This window comes from Mustela putorius, unplaced genomic scaffold (genome assembly GCF_011764305.1).
Source record: "Mustela putorius furo isolate JIRA1106 unplaced genomic scaffold, ASM1176430v1.1 tig00000129_pilon_pilon_pilon, whole genome shotgun sequence".
Lineage (NCBI taxonomy): Eukaryota > Metazoa > Chordata > Mammalia > Carnivora > Mustelidae > Mustela > Mustela putorius.
Genome location: NW_025421290.1, coordinates 26,682,047 through 26,705,036, shown reverse-complemented (window position 1 = coordinate 26,705,036; position 22,990 = coordinate 26,682,047). Strand labels below are relative to the sequence as shown.

At 37.1% G+C, this 22,990-nt stretch overlaps 1 protein-coding gene across 3 annotated transcripts in view; it reads left to right on the top strand.

Moving 5' to 3' along the window:
* SPATA7 (spermatogenesis associated 7) overlaps nucleotides 1-22,990 on the top strand; it is a 40,591-nt gene that overhangs the window by 12,374 nt on the left and 5,227 nt on the right. For 2 of the 3 annotated variants that reach the window (XM_004739105.3, XM_013057853.2), the window contains 5 exons: nucleotides 7,415-7,548; nucleotides 15,182-15,657; nucleotides 16,764-16,830; nucleotides 19,036-19,151; nucleotides 21,267-21,320. In XM_004739105.3, coding sequence (XP_004739162.2) covers nucleotides 7,415-7,548; nucleotides 15,182-15,657; nucleotides 16,764-16,830; nucleotides 19,036-19,151; nucleotides 21,267-21,320 — 847 coding nt within the window. Of the gene's footprint in view, nucleotides 1-7,396; nucleotides 7,549-15,181; nucleotides 15,658-16,763; nucleotides 16,831-19,035; nucleotides 19,152-21,266; nucleotides 21,321-22,990 lie in introns of all 3 variants that reach the window. The other variant, XM_013057849.2, reaches the window with a different exon arrangement.

Genomic DNA, 22,990 nt, shown 5'->3' with positions numbered 1-22,990 from the left:
GGCTAGATGGGTGATGGAGATTAAGGAGGGCAGTTGTGATGAGCACTGGGTGTCATCTACGACGAATCACTGAACTCTGCTCCTGAAAGCAATATCTCACGGTATACTAACTAACTTAAAATATAAATAAAAAATATTTAAACCTTGCGGTAAACTACAAATAACATAAAATTTACCATCGTAACCATTTGTACGTCTAACCAGTTTAACCATTTCAGTGACATTGGCTCTGTTCATACTGTGGTACAACTGTCACTACTGCCAATTTCTAGAACCCTTTTTGTCTTGCAAAACTGAAACTCATACCCATTAAACAATAACTACCTCTCAACCATCATTCTGTTTTCTGTCTCTGACTCTGACCACTCTGGTACCTCATGTAAGTGGAATCATCCCGCAGTGTGACTGGCTTAATTTACCTAACATAAGGTGCTTGAATTTCATCCATGTTGTAACATATGTCAGAATCTCCTTCCTTTTTAAGGCTTTTTTGTTTATACAGTCATATTTCAGTAAACACTTGGGTTGTTTCCACCTTTTGTTTGTTGTGAATAATTCTCCTGTGGGCATGGATATACAAATATCTTTTTGAGACCGGCTTCCATTCTTTTGGGTATATATCCAAAAGTGGAATTGCTAGATCATACAGCAATTCTACTTTTAATTTTTTGAGAAACCACCATAGTATTTTGTACAGCAGCTGCATCATTTTGCATTTCCAGCAATAGTGTGCAAGGGCTCCAGTTTCTCCACATCTTCCCCAACATTTGTTATTTTCTATGTCTTTGTTAGTAGCCATCCTATTAATGGGTGTTGATATATTGCCTTTTGAGGAAGTATTTTGTAACTTTCAAAGATTATCCATAAGTGGGGTGCCTGGGTGGCTCAGTGGGTTAAAGCCTCTGCCTTCCGCTCAGGTCATGATCCCAGGGTCCTAGGATCAAGCCCTGCACCAGGCTCTCTGCTCAGCAGGGAGCCTGCTTCCTTCCTCTCTCTGCCTGCCTCTCTGCCTACTTGTGATCTCTGTCTGTCAAATAAATAAATAAAATCTTTTTAAAAAATACAGTCTTCAAAAAAAATCTGAATCATTTCAATGAAGATGTTTTTACCCAGTTGTCATTATCAGATAATCTTTAACGAAGATCACCTCTAAATGGGAAAGTTTTGCTAAGTTTTCATACTGATATTAATTTCCTGAACATGTAAATAAGATTATCTCTTTTTAAATTTAGATTGAGTGAGACAAACCATAAGTGACTCTTTTTTTTTTTTTTTAAGATTTTATTTATTTGACAGAGAGAGAAATCACAAGTAGGCAGAGAGGCAGGCAGAGAGAGGGGAGAAAGCAGGTTCCCTGCGGAGCAGGGAGCCCGACGTGGGGCTCGATCCCAGGACCCTGGGATCATGACCCAAGCTGAAGGCAGAGGCCCTAACCCACTGAGCCACCCAGGTGCCCCCATAAGTGACTCTTAATCTCACAAAACAAACTGAGGGTTGCTGGGGGGAGGGGGATTGGGGGATGGGGGGGTGTATGGACATTGGGGAGGGTATGTGCTGTGGTGAGTGCTGTGAAGTGTGTAAACCTGGTGATTCACATACCTGTACCCCAGGGGATAAAAATATATTATATGTTTATAAAAAATAAAAAATTATTAAAAAAATAAAAAATTTAGATTGAGCATTAAAAAGCCTGCCTGAATGTATGTATTAATCCTCTTACTGAATCAAGCCCTGGGATCTAACATTCATGTTCACCAATTTAAAATAATCAGGCATTTTGTGTAATATTTTGTTTAGTTCACCAGAGTTTATTCATTGATTAATTCAGCAAATATTAGGTACCTACTATGTGCTAGATATTGTTCTAAGGGCCCTTGGAACAAAAGGAGGTGGAGGTGAATAAAGAACCTGCTTTTATAGAGCTTACATTCTAGTTGGAGGAGACAAATGATAAGAAAAATTTTAACAAGATAAGGAAATACAGACTATGTCAGAGGGTGATGAGTACAATGGGGAAAAAATCAAGCAGGATAAGGGAGATTGAGAGTCTGCTTGGAAGAGAAGCCTACAGAGAAAGTGAGCAGAAACCTAAAAGAACTAAGGGAGAGGCACATGGGTAGATGGGGGAAGAGGACCCGTCGAGACGAAGGAAATGGCAAGTACAAAAGCCTTTACATGGTATTGTGATAGGTGTATTCAGGGAACAGCAAAGAAAGCTATCTAGCCGATGTGCAGTGGGCCATTTGAAGGGTGTTAGGAAAAGAAGTTACTGAGGTTGGACAGAGAGAATAGACTTGGTGGGCTGTAGCCAGTGCAAGTGCTTTGCCTTTCACTCTGCATGGAGTTGGAATCCATTGGAGGGTCTTGAGTAGAAGAGGAATAGAGCCAGTTTAACTTTTACAAACATCTCTCTGGCTACTGAGTTGAGAATAGTCCATAAGGGGCAATGATAGAAGCAGAATGACTAGTTAAGAGAAAGGAATGCAGATAAGAAGTAACGGTGACTTGAGGCACCCAGCTGACTCAGTCAGAGCATGTGTGTCTTGATCTTGGGGTCATCCGTTCAAGCCCCACTTTGAGCATATGTTATAGGATTTTTATTCCCTTAGTGCCCATGGTTCTTGGTCCTGCCACTTTGAAGAATGAAGAGGTAAACCAGACAGAGTGGTGGGCAGCAAAGTTTATTGAACAATAGTAGTACAGAGCTCCCAAAGAGGGAGGGGACCCAAGAGGGTTGCCCTTTGAGCTTGTAGGTGTGGGGGTTTTTATTAACTCTTTCATGAAACTATCTTAAGCATCCTGAGTGGGGAGCCCTGTGGATTGGCTGCTAAGGTGTGCCAGTCAGGCTTTGATCATGCACCCATCCACCCATTAGGTTATTGTTCACGTGTTGGCGATCTTGTGGACTGACATTTGGAGACTAAGTGATAGTGACCCATGCTCTATGGTTAGTTGTTTTGTTTCAGGATGTTTTGCAAAAGCTGCTAGACAGGGTGCTCTTGTGGTCTTGTCTCAGCTGCAAATCAGGGTGCTAATGCAGTTTTGTCTTAGCTGTCTTGGTTCTTTTCTTTCTTCTTTGGGACCCTGGCTCTAAGTGTCCAACTAACCCGAACACACGAAGCTTATTTAAAAAAGAAAGAGAAAGAATGGAAGGGAAGGGAAAGGAAAGGAAGGAAAAGAAAGAAAAGAGAAAGAAAAAAAGGAAGAAAAAATTTGAGAATTGACAGCATATAGATTGTATTTAAAGAATTGCTCCTCTTTTTTGTTTTTGGAATTTAGATTTAACTAGTGCTTATTTATCTCAGAGTTCTTTCTGCTTTTAGTCAGTTGAGGCAAGAGGTTCTCTTTTTTGCCATGTAAATGAAGAAAATTGCGATGGCTAGAAGAATTACAAAGATTGTTATCTCCAAACCGGTGTAATTAATAATCATTATTCTTGTGTTATAGAGCTGATGTTCATTATAATTAATATAACTAACCTAGAAACAGATTTTATAGACACTTAAAAAAAGAAATCTCTTGGTTTGAGCCATCTGTTTCTTTAAGATACTCTCTTCTAACAGACTACTGACTCGGTCATTTCAATCTTCATAGTATCTAAGCTAGAATAGCTCTACATAGTTTGTTGAATTGTTTAAATAGTCCCATATTCGAGGGGTGCCTACGTGGTTCCGTGGGCTAAGCATCTGACTTGGTTTCGGCTCAGGTCATGATTTCAGGGTCTTGGGATGGAGCTCTGTGTTGTGCTCTGTGCTCAGCAGGGAGTTGGCTTGAGGATTCTCTCTCTCCCTCTGTCCCTCCCCCAGCTCATGTGCACCTGTTCCTTTGCTCTCTCTCTCTCTCTCTCTCTCTCAAATAAATAATCTTTTTTTAAAATTCAATATTTGACTGCATTAAAAGACTTTTTACTTTTTATAGCAGTTTTATTGACAAATGATTTGCCTACCTCATTATTTTAGGGGCTCCTGGCTGGCTCCTATCAGTAGAACATGTGACTCAATCTCAGGGTCATGAGTTCAAACCTGACATTGGGCATAGAGCTTACTTACTTAAGTAAATAAGATTCACTGATTTTTACTAAGTTTAAAAGTTATACAGACATCATGACAAACCAATTTTAGAACATTTGTGTCAGGCCCAAAAGATCCCTTATACCCATTTGCAACTGTTCTCTATTCCCACCCCTGGCTTCAGGCAACTACTGATCAACTTTTTTTCTCTTTAGATTTGCTTTTTCTGGACATCTCATTTAAACAATATGGGGTTTTTGCATTACACTTTTCACTTAGCATATTGTTTTTTGAGATTAATCTGTGTCATAGTTTGTCAGTACTTCATTCCTTTTACTTGCTAAATAGTATTAAATTGTATGGATAATACCATATTTTGTCTGTTCATCAGTTGATGGATATTTGCATTATTGCTGGGGTTTTTTGGCTATTATGAGTAGTGCTGCTAAGAACATTCAAGTACAAGTCTTTTGTGTAGATGTAAGTTTTCATTTCTTTTGGGTATATTCCTAAGAATGTAACTGCTAAGTCTTATGGCAAAATTATATTTAATTTTTTAAGAAACTGCCAAGCTCTTTTCCTAAGGGGCTGTACCATTTTACCTTCTTTTCTTTTTTTTTTTAAAGATTTTATTTATTTATTTGACAGGCAGAGATCACAAGTAGGCAGAGAGAGAGGAAGAAGCAGGCTCCCTGCTGAGCAGAGAGCCTGATGCGGGGCTCCATCCCAGGACCCTGGGACCATGAGCTGAGCCGAAGGCAGCGGCTTTAACCCACTGAGCCACCCAGGCGCCCCCATTTTACCTTCTTGCCTCCAATATATCCCTGCCAACACTTGTTATTGACTCCCTTTTTTTGTTTGTTTGTTTAGTAATCTCTGCACCCAGTGTAGGGTGCAAACTCCTGACCCTGAGATCAAGAGTTGGGTGCTCTTCCAAATGAGCCAGCCAGGTTCCCCCTCTATTGACTCCCATTTTGATTATAGCCATTCTAGTGGGTGTGAAGTCGTATCTCATTATGGATTCAATTTGCATTTTCCTCATGACTAATGATGTAGAGCATTTTTTTCTTATGTGTATTGGTCATTTGCTTGTCTTTGATAAATATTCAAATCTTTTGTCCATATTTTTTAGGGGGAATGGGGCTGGCAAGAGGAAGAGAGAGAGAGAGTCTTAAGCAGGCTCCACACCCAGATGTGGAGCTGGATGTGCATCTCAGTCCTGAGACCCTGAGATCATGACCTGAGGGTCCTGGGATTGAGCCCCGCATTGGGCTCTCTGCTCAGCGGGGAGCCTGCTTCCCCCTCTCTCTCTGCCTGCCTCTCTTGCCTACTTGTGACCAATCTCTCTCTCTGTGAAATAAATAAATAAAATCTTTAAAAAATGTTTAAAAGTTTTTCATTTTAAGTAATTTTTTAAAATTGTTTGTACCTAAGAAATCTTTACCTCACCCAATGTCCTAAAGATTTACTCTTCTGTCTTCTTCTAAGAGTTTTATAGTTTAATCTCTCACATTTAAGTCTGTGATACATTTAGAGTTGATTTTTATGTATGGTATGAGGAGGTATTACTTAAATGAATAGGTTGGACAGATTTGGTAATATGGAAGTACTTTAAAATTGATAGTGTTGAGGACTCTGTTGAGGATTTTTTTACTCACTTGTTTTACTTTTAAGTGAAATAATAGATTTGACAGAGAAAATTCTATTAATTCACTCCACAGATATTATCTGCTATAATGTAGTTAATACATTAGTAATAATAACATAATAATATAGTATATATTACATGTATAATAGTTAATTAAACAGGCATTTGAGGATAGAATAAGCTGAAAGTAACACAGTTGACACCAACAGTTGACAAAATTGGGGTACCAACCCCCTCACATAGTCAAAAATAGCTATAGTTTTTGACTCTCCAAAAACTTCATTACTAAGAGCCTACTATTGACCTTACTGATAACATAGTCAATTAACATATACTTTGTGTGTTACATGTATTATATATATTGTGTTGTTACAATAGATTAAGCTAGAGAAAAAAATGTTATTAAGGAAATCACAGAGGGTGGGGGGCACCTGGCTGGCTTACTTGGTAGAATATGGGACACTTGATCAAGGGGTTGTAAGATTGAGTCCCATGTTGGGTGTAGAGAATACTTAAAAATAAAAAATCTTTTTTAAAAAATGGCCAAGTTGCTAATTAGGTTTTAAAAAAGAATCACAGGGCACCTGGGCAGCTCATTGTTAAGTGTCTGCCTTCAGCTCAGGTCATGATCCCAGGGTCCTGGGATTGAGCTTCCATTGGGCTCCCTGCTCTGAGGGAACCCTGTTCTCCCTCTCCCACTACCTCTGCTTGCGTTCCCTCTTTTGCTGTGTCTCTCTCTGTCAAAAAAATAAATACAATCTTAAAAAAAAACAAATTAAAAATTAGAAAAATATCAAAAGGAGAGAAAATACATTTACAGTACTGTGTTGCAAAACATGCACATATAAGTGGACCCATACAGTTCAAGAGTCATCTATATTACAGTCTACCTTTTAAAATAATAAATATATTTACCTTATCATGCTTATTTTTAAATATAGTTCAAACTTTAAAAATTAGTTTATTTTTTAAGCTTATAGAAATTTTTATAAATTGATTCAAATCAGAGTGATTTGAAACTTGAAATTATCTTGTCCATTAAATTGGGATAAGTTCCAATTTAAAAAGTATATGATAAATTTTTAATTTTATATGAAAATATAAATCATTTTGATTATGGCTAACCTTATATTTAACTTTGAAATTTGACTAGCTTTCATTTCACCATTTTCAGCCTTCATACAGTGATAAATCTTTGATAACTCAGTGCCTGACCTAAAGCATTCTAAAGTGCAAAAACACTTTTTTCATTTATATTTCCAAATGAATAGTGCTTAAGAGATAGTAGAAATCAGTTATCCTAATTGAAAATAATGTTATCTTTTTGAAGTCTATAAAAGTTAAATTTATATGGTATGTGATGTTATTGACAATACTATTGCATTTTGGGGGAAAGTGTATGGACTAATTCAGACTGCATTTGGTGATGACAGAGTCACAAACAAAACATAAAGCATTTCTCACCTTCAGTATTGCTGTGAATATCTGCTAGGAATTGCTTCCTTGAGCTCTTAGGCTTAGCTAGTTTGTCACATCTTGTTTATGTTTTTTAAATAATGCACTTAAAGTTTCTGTAAATTAAATATTTGTTAGCTTCCCTTTGTACAGAAGAGTGTATGGATTTTTATTTATATATATCAATAGTATAAACATTTTTAGCAAGAAAAAAAAATGTGCCCTTTATTAGTCTTCTAAGACCAAAACCTTAATTTTTCTGTTTTGTTCTTTATTTTAAAAGATTTGTTTTCCCCATCAGATGCAGACCAACAACGAAGAGAGAAACTCAAAAAGGAATTAGCACGATGTGAAAGGGAGTTGAAATTAAGTAAAACAGCAGTGCAGGCCAATTCTAAAAATAATTCTAAGTCATTATTTAACACTCTACAAAAGGTAAGATAGTATTTTTGCCTGTTAAAAGCAGATGTTTCTAAGGTATTTCATTAGTGGTACAACCTGACTTCATGGTGGTATGTTTACTGTAGGTCAGAATCAGTAAACTTCTTATGTAAAGAGCCAGGTAGTAAATATTTTAAGCTTTTCAGGGCTACAGTCTCTCACAATTCTTGTGCCCTTGGACTGTAGCCACAGATAAGATGTAAATGAATGGTCATAGCTGAGTTCCAGTAAAACTTTATTAAGAAAGACAGTAAGCCAGATTTGACCTCCAGGCTAATGTTTACTGACATCTGCTCTTGGTGTTTTGTGATACCCTTTAATATCTGATTGAGGAAGTTCTCTTATTCTTCATTTGCTTGGGGATTTGTTTTTCTTTCTCATGAATGGATGTTAATTTTATAAAATGCTTTTTCTGCATTTTTTGAAAACATAGTATCATTTTCTTTTTAATTTGTGTATGTAGTGAATTATAGACAAGTTTCTAATGTTAAAACAACTTTGCATTCCTAGTATAAACACAATCTTGTCATAATGCAATACATTTTTATACATTGCTGGATACAGTTACTAATATTTGTCTAGGATTTTAGCATCTACCACCATTTTTTTTAAAGATTTTATTTATTTGACAGAGACATAGCAAGAGAGGGAACACAAGTGGGGGGAGTGGGAGAAGGAGAAGCAGGCTTCCCATTGAGCAAGGAGCCCCATGTAGGACTCTATCCGAGGACCTTGGGATCATGACCTGAGCTTAAGGCAGACGCTTAACGACTGAGCCACCCAGGCACCCCCATCTACCACATTATTGATACTGACTTGTCATTTTCCTTTTTTTCTACTCTATATATGGTTACAGTAGCCTCATAAAATAAATTGGGTGCTATTACCTTTTTTTTTCCATGCTCTAGAATAGTTTCTGTAAGTTTGGACTTTTTCTTTGTTAGAAGCTTTTTGTTTACTAATTCAAGTTTTTGAATCATTTTGGAACTATTTTTTGTTGTTGTTGTTTTTATGCTGGAAGTTGTCCATTTCATCTAGATTTTCAAATTTTTGGCATAAATTTATTTAAATATAATCTCTTAATCTCTCCTGAATAAGTATTATTTCCCCATTTTTATTCCTCATGTTGTTTGTGCCTTTATTCTTCTTTCTTTGATTTTTTTCCTCACCAGAGATTTGTCATTTTTTTTTAACCTTTCTAAGGGACATTTTGTTTTACCTCATTAATCTTCCCTATTATATTTTGTTGGTTTTTTTTGTTTGTTTTTGTTTTTGTATTTTGTTTTTTAATGTCTGCTCCTATCTTTCTTTTCCCCTTTTGGTTTTCTTTGGATTTATTTTGTCTTACTTTCCTACTTTTGCTTAGCTTATTTTCAGCTAACTTCTGAACAGTATAAGCATATTTTTTTAAGGTTATAAATTTTCCTCCACATGCTGCTTTAGCTGCATCCCACAAGTTTTTAATGTGGTATTTTTATTATGATTTAATTCAGAGTATTTTCCATTATAATCTCTTTTTTAACCCGAGTCATTTAGGAGTATTTCTTAATCTGTGTCTATTTTTTTTTTTCCTACAAGTTTTCTCTTGTTCCAGATTTCTAGCCTAATCATAGAATAACTATATGATGCTGATCTCTTGAAATTTGTTGAGAAATTTGTTTTATGGCCCAGTAGGTAGACAAACTTCTTAAAATGCACTGTCAAGATGTATTTGAAAATATTCTATAGCTGTTGTGTACAGTATTTACTATCCCGTGTATTCATTAGATTAAATTTCATATTCATTCAGATCTTACTGATTTGTCTGATCAGTCTGTCATTTATTAAGAGAAATCCTCTATAGGATATTTCTCTAAAAAATTGAACTGCCATGGTGCCTGGGTGGCTCAGTTGGTTAAGTGACTGCCTTCAGCTTAAGTCACGATCCCAAGTCCCGGGTTGGGCTCCCAGCTCCATGGTTAGTCTGCTTCTCCCTCTGACCTTCTCTGCTCTCATACTCTCTCTTTCTCTTTCCCTCAAACAAATAAATAAAATATTTTTTTAAATAGTACTGCCAATTTTTGTTTTATAGATTATGAGTCTATATTATTATTCTACATATACAGATTTAGAGATAATATATTTTCTTGGTGAATCAAACCTGTTATCACTGCTTTGAGTTTGTCTTAATGTTTTTTGTATTAAAGTGTTTTCTGATAATGATATAGTTAAACCAGTTTTCTTTTGATTAGTACTTTCTTGATATATCTTTTTCCATTTCTTAATCCTAATATTTTAGGAGGACCCTAAAGTTTGGTTTGGGTTGTTTTGTTTTGGTTTTTTTTTTAGATTTTTTTTTTTTTTTTTTTTTTTTTTAGATTTTATTTATTTACTTGACAGAGACAGACACAGGGAGAGAGGGAACACAAGCAGGGGGAGTGAGAGAGGGAGAAGCAGGCTTCCCATAGAGCAGGAGCTGAAGGCAGACACCCAGGCACTTTTTTTTTTAAAGATTTTATCTATCAGAGAGTGAGAGAGAGAGCTCACACACAGGGGGAACAGCAGGCAGAGGGAGAAGCAGGCTCTCTGCTGATCCAAGGAGCCCAGTGCAGGACTGGATCCCAGGAACTGAAGCTGAAGGTAGATGCTTAAACAACTGAGCTACCCAGGTGTCCCTAAAGATTTTGTTTTTAATGAATTCTATACCCAATGTGGGCTCAAACTCACAACCCCAAGATCAAGAGTCACATGCTCTACCAACTAAGCCAACCAGGTGCCCCTTAATGATTGTACTTTATAACTGAAAATTTAAAATACTTTTCTATCAATATAAATTAATAATTATATTTGGGGATAAAAATAGAGTTTGTTAAAAATATATAATTAAATCTGTAAATGTAAGAGTATTTTCTTTCATTTTCCTTTAGCTTTTGTAATCTTTTTTCTGACTCCATAAAGTAGTTCATTTATGTTTTATATGTGTGTGTATTATATATATTTTTTAACTTGCCTACATTTTTTATAAGCCTTGCTGATAAATATTTAGACAAGTTCAGATTCAAATTATTATTTTTGGTATATTTAATAATTGGGTTTTATGGTTAATAGATACCTATCTTAATTATAGTCTGCATTTACTGAACTTTGCTACAAATAAAAAGAAAATGCTAACTTTAGTGGCACCTGGATGGCTCAGTTGGTTAAGCGTCTGCCTTCAGCTCCAGTCAGGATCCCAGGGTCTTGGGATCCCAGGGTCCCACATCAGGGTCTCTGCTCGGTGGAAGCCTGCTTCTCCCTCTTCCTCTGCCTGATGCTCTGCCCGCTTGTGCTCTCTCTGTCTCTCTCTCTCTCTGCCAAACAAATAAATAAAATCTTAAAAAAAAAAAGAAAGAAAGAAATGCTAACTTTACCCTCTGAACATATTAGCCATTTATATACATGAGATCATATAATCAAAAGCCTTTTCTCATAATTGCCTATACAGTCATGCTGTTTTTCTCTCACACTTTGACTCATCTCAGGAGCCTCTGGTACCTTCCAGTCTGTACCCTATAACCTCCACGCAATTATTCACCACTCACTCACATCTCTGACACATCACTTACTACTTGCTATTATGATTAACTGAATATGTGTATATGACCCATATTCCTTTTTTTTTTTAAAGATTTTATTTATTTATTAGACAGAGATCACAAATAGGCAGAGAGGCAGGCAGAGAGGCGGGGGCGGGGGAAGCAGGTTCCCCACCGAGCAGAGAGCCAGACTCGGGGCTTGATCCCAGGACCCCCCACACCATGACCTGAGCAAAGGCAGAGGCTTAACCCACTGAGCCACCCAGGTGTCCCATGACCCATATTCCTAAATAAATCTATGAAACATGTTTAAAGCAGTATGAAACAATGAAAAGCAAGAACTACCAATTTCTTTTATAAAATATAATCTGAAACTTTTTTTCAAAACAAGTGTTAACTAAATTTTTAAATAATTTGTACCCACCCTTTTCTGCAATTGGATTGATCTCTCAACTGCTTTAAAATCTGACAATTGGAGGAGCTTCTGGTTGAGTGTCCTTTGGGCTCAGGTCATGCATGGTTTCAGGGTCCTGGGATCAAGCCCCACATGCGGCCCTGTGTGGGGCTCATGTTCTCTCAAATAAATAAATAAAATCCTTTAAGATTAATTAGCTAATTAATTTTAAAAATCTGACAATTGGAAAATCTTTGAATACTATTTCGTCTGACATTTTCTCTGAAAACATTTAGTACTTAGTTCTGATTATAAACTTTGATATGTGTTCTTACATGAAAACATTTTGAGTATATAAACTATGCAGTAATTATCACTTTGCATGAATTTTTAAAATCACAGAAACAGTTCACAAAAAACTTGCATTGAACTGTAAAGCTGACTTAAAGTCAACATGGTCAAATTACCACCAGAATTTTTGTTCCATTCACATGTAATTGATAAACCCTTTCCTGATTTTAGAACCTAACAGTTATCTGTTTTTCAGATTTTGGTGAATTTACCAGTGTGTTGCATATTTTCTGTGAAAATTATATCCAAGCTTTCTGATATTCATAGCTACAGGAAACTATAATATAATCTCAAAAAAGCAGAGGTATAATTGATTTCATACTATGTTCTACTGGTTTCCAAAGAAAAAAAAGAGTGTAGAATGCCTAGGTGGCTCAGTGGGTTAAGCTTCTGCCTTTGGCTCAGGTCATGATCTCAGGATCCTGGGATCAAGCCCCACATCGGGCTCTCTGCTCAGCAGGGAGCTTGCTTCCCCTCTCTCTCTGCCTGCTTCTCTGCCTACTTGTGATCTCTCTCTCTCTCTGTCAAATAAATAAAATCTTAAAAAGAGAGAGAGAAAGTGTAGAATACAAGGTAGGAATTATGAGACATAAAAATACAGGAAAGCTTCTTGCTTTTAGTCAGTTCAAAAGCAATTTTTCCAGCTCATTTCAGATAGATGAGAGTATATTTCTGCCTTTAAAGACTTTTTTTGGTGTTTCATTTTGTTTACTAAAATACCATTACTGATGAGAATTTTCTTACAGGCAGTCTAATGCCTTGTGCATTTCTGCCTGCTCTGATCTCAGCCTGTACTGTTCCTCTAAGTGTAAGTAATTCCTGTGATTATTATTTTAAAACCCTGTAGGATTTTTCAGATCCTACTTAGAAACTTTTCCCCTGGGAGCCAAAGTCTTGTGGTATATAAGCTATGAGTCTTGTTTGGAAGCACTTTTTTTTTCTTTTTTTTTTTTCTAAAGATTTTATTTATTTATTTGACAGACAGAGATCACAAGTAGGTAGAGAGGCAGGTGGAGAGAGAGGGGGAGGCAAGCTCCCCAATGAGCAGAGAGCCCGATGTGGGGCTCGATCTCGGGACCCTGACACCATGACCCCAGCCGAAGGCAGAGACTTTAACCCACTGAGCCACCCAGGCGCCCCTGGGAGCACTTTTTAAAACTAATATATTGAAATCCTTTAAAAAGTACCCTAGTGATTCAGAATTTAATGCAAAAATATTTCCTTGCCTTGACTAATTTTGCCTTATATTTGAGATCAGGTTAGAAAGTACTTGGAAAGGAAATGGCAGTTGACTTGACCAGTTTTAGGCTTCAATTAAATTATTCAGTCATCTGCAATTTTCTTACTTAGATAAATCAGTATGTAGGTAGCTGACAGATTCACCATCAGGAAAAGAGTTAAAATCAGTTTCAAATTCCTCGTGGTGTAAAAAGTCTAAAATACAGGGACACCTGGCTGGCTTGGTCAGTAAAGCATATGACTCTTGATCTTGGGGTCGAGTTTGACCCCCACATTGTGGGTAGAATTTACTTTTTAAAAAATCTAAAATATGTAATTTTCGGATGAGATTTTTAATAGACAATGTGATACAGTGGTGTAGAGCATAGGCTCAGCCTGGGTCTAAATCTATGAGACCCTGCACCACCTGAGTTTCTTCATCTCTGAAATAAAAGTAGTATTTGTATCACCACCCAAAAGTTGATGGGAGGATTAAATGAGTTGTGCATGTAAATTACTTAGAACTGTACCTTATAGATAGTCAGCATAGTAACTTACGAGTAGCAGTGATAGAAGTTCTTAATTGTCCTCTTTTATCCTGCTCAATGGCAAGAATAGTACCTTGCACACAGGAAGCACTCAGCTATTCTCTTACTCAGCTTGTCCATCTTCCTCTCTTTCTCTCTCTGTGAGCTTGAAGGGCAGAAGTAACAGCTAACTACTAGCCATTGTCCTCTCAGAATCTATGCCTTCCATGTAACTTCCCCTCTACCTAATAAAGTGCCTCACAGTTCTACAAAGGATACAAAGGTGTCCATAAAGTCTGGAATCATAGAAATGGCATCTTGGGCATCTAATCTGTAAAAGAATAAAATATTATCTATGTTTTAAGACTTTGTGTCAGGGCACCTGGGTGGCTCAGATGGCTAAGTGTTTACCTTCGGCCCAAGTCATGATCCCAGCATCCTGGGAGCGAGCCCCACATCAGGCTCCTGTCTCAGCAGGGAGTCTGCTTCTCCCTCTCCTTCTGCCTTTCCCCCTGTTCATTCTCTCTCTATCTCTCTATCTCTATCGCTCTGTTTCAAATAAGTAAATAAAATCCTTTTAAAAAATTGTTAAAAAAAAAAAAAGACTTTGTAGATACCCTATAGAAATGGTTCTTTCAAAATTAAACCAAAAAGAAATAGAGCAGTCCAAAAGTTCAAAGTCTTTTCAGCTTTCCCTTCTCATGAGAAGTTGAGAAGTTCCTTTTCATTTCTTCAAAGCCCTGAAGTCTGAGGAACTGCTGACACTGGAGATTTCCAGAAAGACATGATGAGAAGGGAAGGATGTTGCCACCAAGAGAGTGGTTGAGGAGGGGATTGGTATTCACGAGTGGTTTGGAAATTGTCAGATAAAACTGAGATCTACCTGTAGATCTCAATATACAAGTTCAAGACCACAAATATAGGTAGATGTTAGTAATTTTTTTTTTTTTAGTTTCAGAAAGTACAATGATTGCTGGGGCACCAGGGTGGCTCAGTCGATTAAGTGTCTGGCTTCAGCTCAGGTCTTGATCCCCATGTTGGGCTCCCTGCTCAGCAGGGAGTCTGCTTCTCTCTTTCCCTTTGTCCCTACCCCCGACTCGTGTTCTCTCCCTCTCTCTATCTCTCTTATTCACTCTGTCAAATAAATCTTTAAAAAAAAGAAAAATGGTGGATATTACTTATGTTTAGAATTATATTTTTTATACTAATAATTCAAAACCTTGAATAGGACTGCATATATAGGGGCGCCTGCGGGGCTCAGTGGGTTAAAGCCTCTACCTTCAGCTCGGGTCATGGTCTCAGGGTCCTTGGATTGAGCCCCGCATGGGGCTTTCTGCTCAGCAGGGAGCCTGCTTCTTCCTCTCTCTCTGCCTGCCTCTCTGCCTGCTTGTGATCTCTGTCTGTCAAATAAATAAATAAAATCTTTAAAAAAAAAAAAAAACTTCATATACAATGCCAACATCTTCAGGAATATATAATCTCCAAACCCACAAAGGCAGCTCTTTTTTGGTGTATAATGTGGAGATCCCCAATTATGTAAATTTTTAAACATAATTGATGACCATCAAACCAAATGTTCTCAGCCCTCAGGAGAACCAGAAGATGAAGATATGTTAATCAGAGAAGTGAATGGATTTCCATCCTTTACAAAGTCACCAGTAACTTCTTCAGAGAGACTACACCTCAATCTTCTACCTAAACCTGATAAAGTCTTCACAAATGGTACTGAGAAGAACTCTAGTTCTTCTGTGCTCAACATGGATTACACTGCCTCTGGGCCCAGGAAAGCGTGCTCTGGAACTTCATATGGCAGAGGCCCCAAGAGCACATTCCCAAATACCCATCGGTTTCAGTTAGTTATATCAAAAGCACCCAGTGGGGACCTTTTGGATAAACATTCTGAACTCTTTTCCAACAGACATTTGCCATTCACTCCACGCACTTTAAAAACAGAAGCAAAATCTTTCTTGTCACATTATCGATATTATACGCCTGCCAAAAGAAAAAAGGATTTTACAGATCAGCGGATAGAAGCTGAAACTCAGACTGAGTTAAGCAGGTATGGCACATTCACAGCCATTAGTAAGTCCTTCAGGGTGTTGTAGAATTAAATAATAATAATCTTTATTTTTTATCATGTATCTAATGCATCAGACTTAAGGTCTGGTAGTGCTCTTTTGAATGATGAGATTAATGGGACTTTTCCTTTTGCTTGTATCACTGGAACTACCTAAGTGATTGTTGAAAAGTAGCTATAAAACTTGTCAATCTCCTTATAAACAGAGATGTTACATATTTTAATTTATTGTTTCAAACATGGTATAGGCTTTTAAATACACTTTCAGAGAATCCTCAAAATAAGTCATCAAACAGCATTGTGTAATTATGCCTATAGATTTGTGTTAAAAATGGCAAAACAATGAGCTATCAAGGAAAAAAAATACTTTCTCTGACTCTCCCTGAGCTCCTTTCCTGCAAATATTCAACCCCATTCTTATATAACAACTCCTCCCAGGAATAATTTAGCCAAGTGGGATAATTTCTAGAAATTAAGTATAATTTGCTTCAATAATGTTTTCATATTTGATAGCGCCTGGCACAAAATGAATATTCAGTAAAAGTCTGCCAAATGATTGAAGAAAAACAAATCTTACAAAGTATTAATAACTGATTTGTGATTTTTTTTCCTAGAATTACATAAACAACTATTTACCCGGTCCTAGGTTTTAGCTATTTTTAGAAAGCAAAAAACAATTTAGGACTAGTATTCTTTTCTCTGTGTATAGAGAAGAGGTACGATAATATCAGATGAGTCTGTGTTCATTTAACCTCAAGAATTAAGGAATGGGGAGAAACGAGAAAAGCAAGCATATTATATCCTTTTTTTTTTATTATACGTCTGACAGCTTTTTAGGATAATAGATCCTATTTCCCTATTCCCATTCTATCCAGCTGAAATCTAGCTGCTGTTCAAAGAAAATGGGAAAAATAAGCTGTGTAATCCAAACCATATCTATGTCCTGATTATATAATTAGAAATCACACATTTTATAAGAATAGATGGATTTCATCTCTTATATCTGAGAGGTTTTTTAAGACAGTAAACTTGTTATCAGGGTATTTGTACTTCGAAGCTTGACAGTTACTTCTTTTAAAATATTACAGCTTTAAATCTGATTTTGAGACAGTTGACACCAAGAACTTCACAGATTCAGAAGAAAACACAGAACAGGTAATAAAAATGAGATCTCTTTGTGTGCCACATTGGAATTATAGCTGCTTTAACTTAATAAAATATGTGTAGCTCTTTGGACTTGAATAATCTCTTGGTGACACTTCTTGTAGATGATGTAACCAGTATAGAGAAGGACTATTTATACATGGCCATAGCTCTCTTTGAATGGCCAGATGGATCCTGCTTAGTCTGGGAAATCATTTGTTGTTAGCACTTTTTCTAGATGGTTGGTTGGCTGGCTGGCTAGATGAATAAATGAATAAGATACCTTAAATGTTGCTTTCAGAGATGTAGACTTGGATCACTGAAGGAGCCAGAAAAGCAATACAGAAGTTATTTTAGTTTCTATGCCAGTACTTTTTTAAATTGCCACTGATTATTGGAAATTATACATAGTATAAGAATAGATGAAGATCATTCTTTTGTATTTGCTTTTACTTTTTTCTAGACCATAAGGCTCTTTTCAGTAGCATTTATGTTTTTGAGTGCTTGGTCATTTTTTTAAAAATATTACAGCTTTAAGTCAATTTTCTCATAAACTGATTATTTTTATTTTAGGGGTATTAATCATACACTTGTGTCCTAGTTTAAATTTATTCTTTATAAAAAACAGTTTGTCTATTAAAATGCCAAACACAGGGATGCCTGGGTGGCTCATTCAGTTAAGCATGAGACTTCAGCTCAGGTCATGATATCAGGGTCCTGGGATCGAGTCCCACAGTCAGGCTGTCTGGTCACTGGGGAGTCTGCTTCTGCCTCTCCCTCTGCCTCTCCCTCAACCTGCGCACACTCTCTCCCTTCCTCTATCTCTCATGAATAAATAAAAATCTTTTAAAAAGAAGTATTGAATAAAATAAAATGTCAAACAGATTTGGGGGATAAAAGAATAAAATATAATCTTCTCTTCTGGATATGGGTAGATAATTGTCAGTTTCCATCTCAGTCATAAATACCTGTTTGACATGGGACCCTGCCATTTAAAGCCCAAAGGCAATCACTTATCCTCTGAGAGCTCTACATCTAGAAAAACTACTTAATGTGTAGGATCACTGGAAAGTGTAAATGATATAGGTAAAGTGCCTAGCCTGAGAAGGGCTCCGTAAATTATGGCTATGACTAGCTTGAGACTTAGGAAGACAGTTAGCTCTGTAGATAACTAAATAAAGCAGAAATCCCATTTTCATGACATTGTGCTCCAAATGCTTATCCATAACCCTATAAGAAAATGATGTGTCCTTTACTCCATAATCTGTACCACCAGCAATCTACTTGGGAAACTTAGTAAGTATTAATCTACAATAGACCAGATTTTAACAGCACCTTACATAATTTGGCATTGTGAAGATTAAACTAATAATGCAAGTAAATGCTTGGCACAGTAAGTAGCACATAGTAAGGATTCCATAAAGGTAAGCTGCCATTATTTTTGTTTGTTAATATCATTGATTGTACTGTCAGAGCTACCACTGCTTCTCTATATTTGATATATTGACTTTTGAAACAAATGGGCTATTTGAATTTCTGTTATAATGATATATTTTGTACATTTTTTAGGGGTTACTTAAAACCTGCAAATTTACTTCATTTTCTCTTTGTGTAGTTTATTTATGGTAATTCCTTAATGGATTTAAAATATCCCTTATTAAAATATAAGAAATAAGAAGCTATTTTTACCTTGCTTTAAATACATTTAAGAAAGAAGTCCTTGAGTGGTGCCGGGGTGGCTCAATCAGTTACACATCTGCCTGTGGCTCAGGTCATGATCTCAAGGCCCTGGGATCAAGCCTCGCATCAGGCTCCCTGTGCTTCCCCTGCCCTGGCTCTTTCTGCATCCTTCCCCCTCAAATAAATAACTAAAATCCTTAAAAAAAAAAAAAAAAGGAATCCTTGATTGGGTAGAAAAAAATTTTTTTTTCTTTTTATTTAACAGAGATCATAAGTAGACAGACAGAGAGGTGGGGGGTGGCTCAATCCCAGGACCCTGAGATCATGACCTGAGCTGAAGGCAGAGGCTTAACCCACTGAGCCACCCAGGCGCCCTGAAAATGTATTTTAAAACAGCCTTGGTCATAGTATATCAGTCACTTTTGCCTATGGGATAGCTCCTTGACTTTTTTGAAATTTGCTATTTTGCTTTATTTCTGCTTTCATAATGTATTGTTGAAGCAAAATAAAGTTTGATTCTTCTCATTACATCCCCAGGCATCTAATTGTATGACATATGATATCAAAGAAAAAATAGCTCCTTTACCTTTACAAGGGCATGACTTACCGTGGGACGAGATTAAAGATGGCACTCTCCAGTGTTCCTCACCAAGGTAAACAGCTTGTTTTGTTCAAATATTGTCATTACCACTGTCTATTTAACTGCTTTCCTGTATAACAGATAATATTTGCAACATAAGTACTATTCTAATTACGTGCACTCTAATCTCTTTTGGTGTTCTACAATTCAGTGTTAGTTTTACTAAGGAAATTTTACAAAGTAGGTACTCAATAAAAGTTTAAGTGAATTCATTTGCTAATTCATTAACAAAGAAAAAGGCAATACTGGCTTGTATTATTTGCCATTGCTATTCATATGAAAAGGGATTTTTCCTGGGGCGCCTGGATGGCTCAGTTAAGTATCCAATTCTTGATTTTGGCTCGGGTCATGATCCCAGGGCCATGAAATTAAGCCCCGCACTGGGCTTCCTGATGGGTGTGGAGCCTCTTAAGATTCTCTCTCTCTCTCTCTCTCTCTCTGCCCCCCAGCCCCCGCACACATGCACAATCTTGAAAGAAAGAAAAGAAAGGGATTTTCCTGAAGACAAATCCTGTGGCAGAAATAACACTGAAGAACCTCACAATTTGAGGATTCATAATTCATGATTTTGAATATTTACCATATGCTAGTGTGGTATCTGTCACTGCTGTGTAACTGGCATTGTTTTTAAAAGCTACACATCATATTTCATAATTATGGAATACTACACCTAAGTAAAAATGATAGGTTAGCAAAAATGCCTTTGATAGTTATAGCTGTCAAATATATTTCCAGTATCAGATGTTATATATGAGATGGAGGTGGAAATAAAGGACTAGAGATTAAAAAGAGGGCAAGAATGAGTTGTCATATAGCGGACCAGAAGGCCAAGCACACGGTATCCCTCAGAGCCCAGGTCCTCCCTTAGGCCCTTCCCAGGGAGATGGCACCTGGCAGGGCTGTGGGCGGTTCATTCCTAACCTCTCTTGTCTTGAAATTCATGATGCTTCCGTACTCATAACAAGATTTATAAGCTAACCCTTGCGCCACTCTGCAATGAATATGAAGAATGACCTAAAGAAAGGAACATTTGGGCGCCTGGGTGGCTCAGTGGTTTAAAGCCTCTGCCTTCGGCTCAGGTCATGATCCCAGGGTCCTAGGATCAAGCCCCGCATCCGGCTCTCTGCTCAGCAGGGAGCCTGCTTCCTCTCTCTCTCTTTCTCTACCTGCCTCTCTGCCTACTTGTGATCTTGTCTGTCAAATAAATAAGTAAAATCTTAAAAAAAAAAAAAAAGAAAGGAACATTTATCTTTTCTAGTAGTTTCTATCTAAAAGAAGTAAAGCAAAATATTTATAATTGTGCGTATCTGAATAAAAGATTAGAATTATCTAATTATGACATGAATAAATATTAACAAAATTTATCATAATGATGAGCTTAAAACAGTTTTTCATAGGGAAATCTGTTTCCAGCATTATTTATATGTTAACCTTGTCAAAGTGAAATTGTGTGTACTAGGTAAGTGATATAGCCCAGTTTGGAAAAGGATTGTGGAAGCACCCGGGTAGCTTAGTCGGTTAAGCATCCAGCTCTTGATCTCAGCTCGGGTCTTGATCACAGGTTGGTGAGTTCAATCCCCACACTGGGCGTGGAGCCTACTAAATATTTACTTACATACAGTATATACACTGAATTTGTAGTCAGAAGAAAGACTAATTAAAAATGTCCTTGCTAGGGGCACCTGGGTGGCTCAGTGGGTTAAAGCCTCTGCCTTTGGCTCGGGTCATGGTCCCGGAGTCCTGGGATTGAGCCCCGCATCGGGCTCTCTGCTCAGCGGGGAGCCTACTTCACCCCCCACCCACCCTCTGCCTGCCTCTCTGCTTATCTGTGATCTCTGTCTGTCAGATAAGTAAATAAAATCTTAAAAAAAAAATGTCTTTGCTACTTACTTACACCCATCCTTGGCAAGTTACCCAACTATTCTGGCCCCTGGTGAACTCATCAATCAGTAGAAAAAATAATACCTACCTAATATACCAGTCAGGGTTGTTCTGAATATTAGATCAGATCATGGATATGAAAGTACTTTAAAAATTCTAAAATACATTATTACTAATATAATATTATTGAAAACTTATTGTATGCCAATTATTGTTTTGTTCAAATATTGTAATTTTCTCTTTCCAGGGCAGTATGTCAATATTCCCTGCAGCTTCCTCCAGAGAGAAAAATCCACTCTGGGTAAGATTTTTTTACCTCTTCATTTTGCTTAGCGGAAATCAAGAATTAAGAAACACAAACTGGGGCACCTGGGTGGCTCAGTGGGTTAAGCCTCTGTCTTCAGCTCAGGTCATGATCTCAGGGTCCTGGGATCAAGCCCCATATCTGGCTCTCTGCCCAGCAGGGAGCCTGCTTCCCCCTCTCTCTACCTGCCTCTCTGCCTACTTGGGATCTCTCTTTGTCAAATAAATAAATAAAATCTTTAAAAAAAAAAAAAAAAAGAGGGGCTGCCTGGGTGGCTCAGTGGATTAAAGCCTCTGCCTTCAGCTCAGGTCATGATCTTGGGGTCCTGGGATCGAGCCCTGCATCGGGCTCTCTGCTTGGCGGGAAGCCTGCTTTCCCCTCTCTCTCTGCCTGCCTCTCTGCCTATTTGTGATCTCTGTCAAATAAATAAATAAAATCTTTAAAATTTAAGAAAAAAAGGGATCACACAAACTATTATTAAATAAATCAGGACTGAATTCTAATTTCTCTTACAACTAGCTTTGAAGTTCAGTCATATAATATGCCCTCAATTTGAGAATGATCAGAATTTTCTGAAATAGTTGTCAGTCACTTCATCTTTATGTCCAGGGGAAATTCGTCCCTAAGTAAACACAGACTTTGGGTAGCTCAGGATACCCTTCCAGGAGGTTTCTAACCTCACCAGGTCTTTACAGATAGCATACTTCTAGGTTTTATTGTTGTTTTAGTCAAGCTATTCTTTTTCAGGGAATATCATCTTTTTTAAAAAAAAAAAAGATTTTTATTTATTTGACAGACAGAGATCACAAGTAGGCAGAGAGGCAGGCAGAGAGGAGGAAGCAGGCTCCTCGCTGAGAGAGCCCTATGCGGGGCTTGATCCTAGAACCCCAGGATCATGACCTGAGCCAAAGGCAGAGGCTTTAACCCACTGAGCCTCCCAGGCACCCCAAATATCATCTATTTTATAGAGTTCCATTTATTCTTAAACTTGCTGTGTAAATATTAGAGCCTGAGAATCAGTTTGAAAGTGTAACTTTTTATGTAACATTTTAATCTTCTGTTATCTCATTTTCTTATTAATTCTTCCCATTATATTTACTTATTGAGTAATTGAGTGGTTACCTACTACTTATATTTTGTATCAAATCACTGATATCAGCTAATTGAAATCAAATTTATAATAGTATTCAGATTACTTGATGAGCTATTAAAATGTTATAAGATAAATGTATCCACATAATTAAAATTATCACTACAATTATATACACAAATTTCCCTACTATCATATTTTTTCTCCTCTCCATAAATTTTGAAAAAAATAATTTTTTTTCTGCTGAATAAATTTCCCAGCATTCAAACAAGATGCTCTTCTAGGAGCAGAAGAGGATTTCACAGTTGAAGTTCTTTCTTTTCTGGATAAGTTTCCTCTTTCCCCTCCTCTAAGTACCATCCACAGGACTCGCACCTCTGCTGCTGGACATGGTTAGAAGTCAGAGGACCCGGAAAATGCTTGTCAAGAACACACACCTCCAGTGGTTCACATTTGGTTCCCCTTTTGCCTTTGTTTTGTTTTTTTGTTTGTTTTGTGTGGGGGTTTTTTGTTTTATTGGTTTTTGTTTGTTTGCTGTTTTAATTCCTGCTTATCTGTTAGTGCTGGATGAATGCGC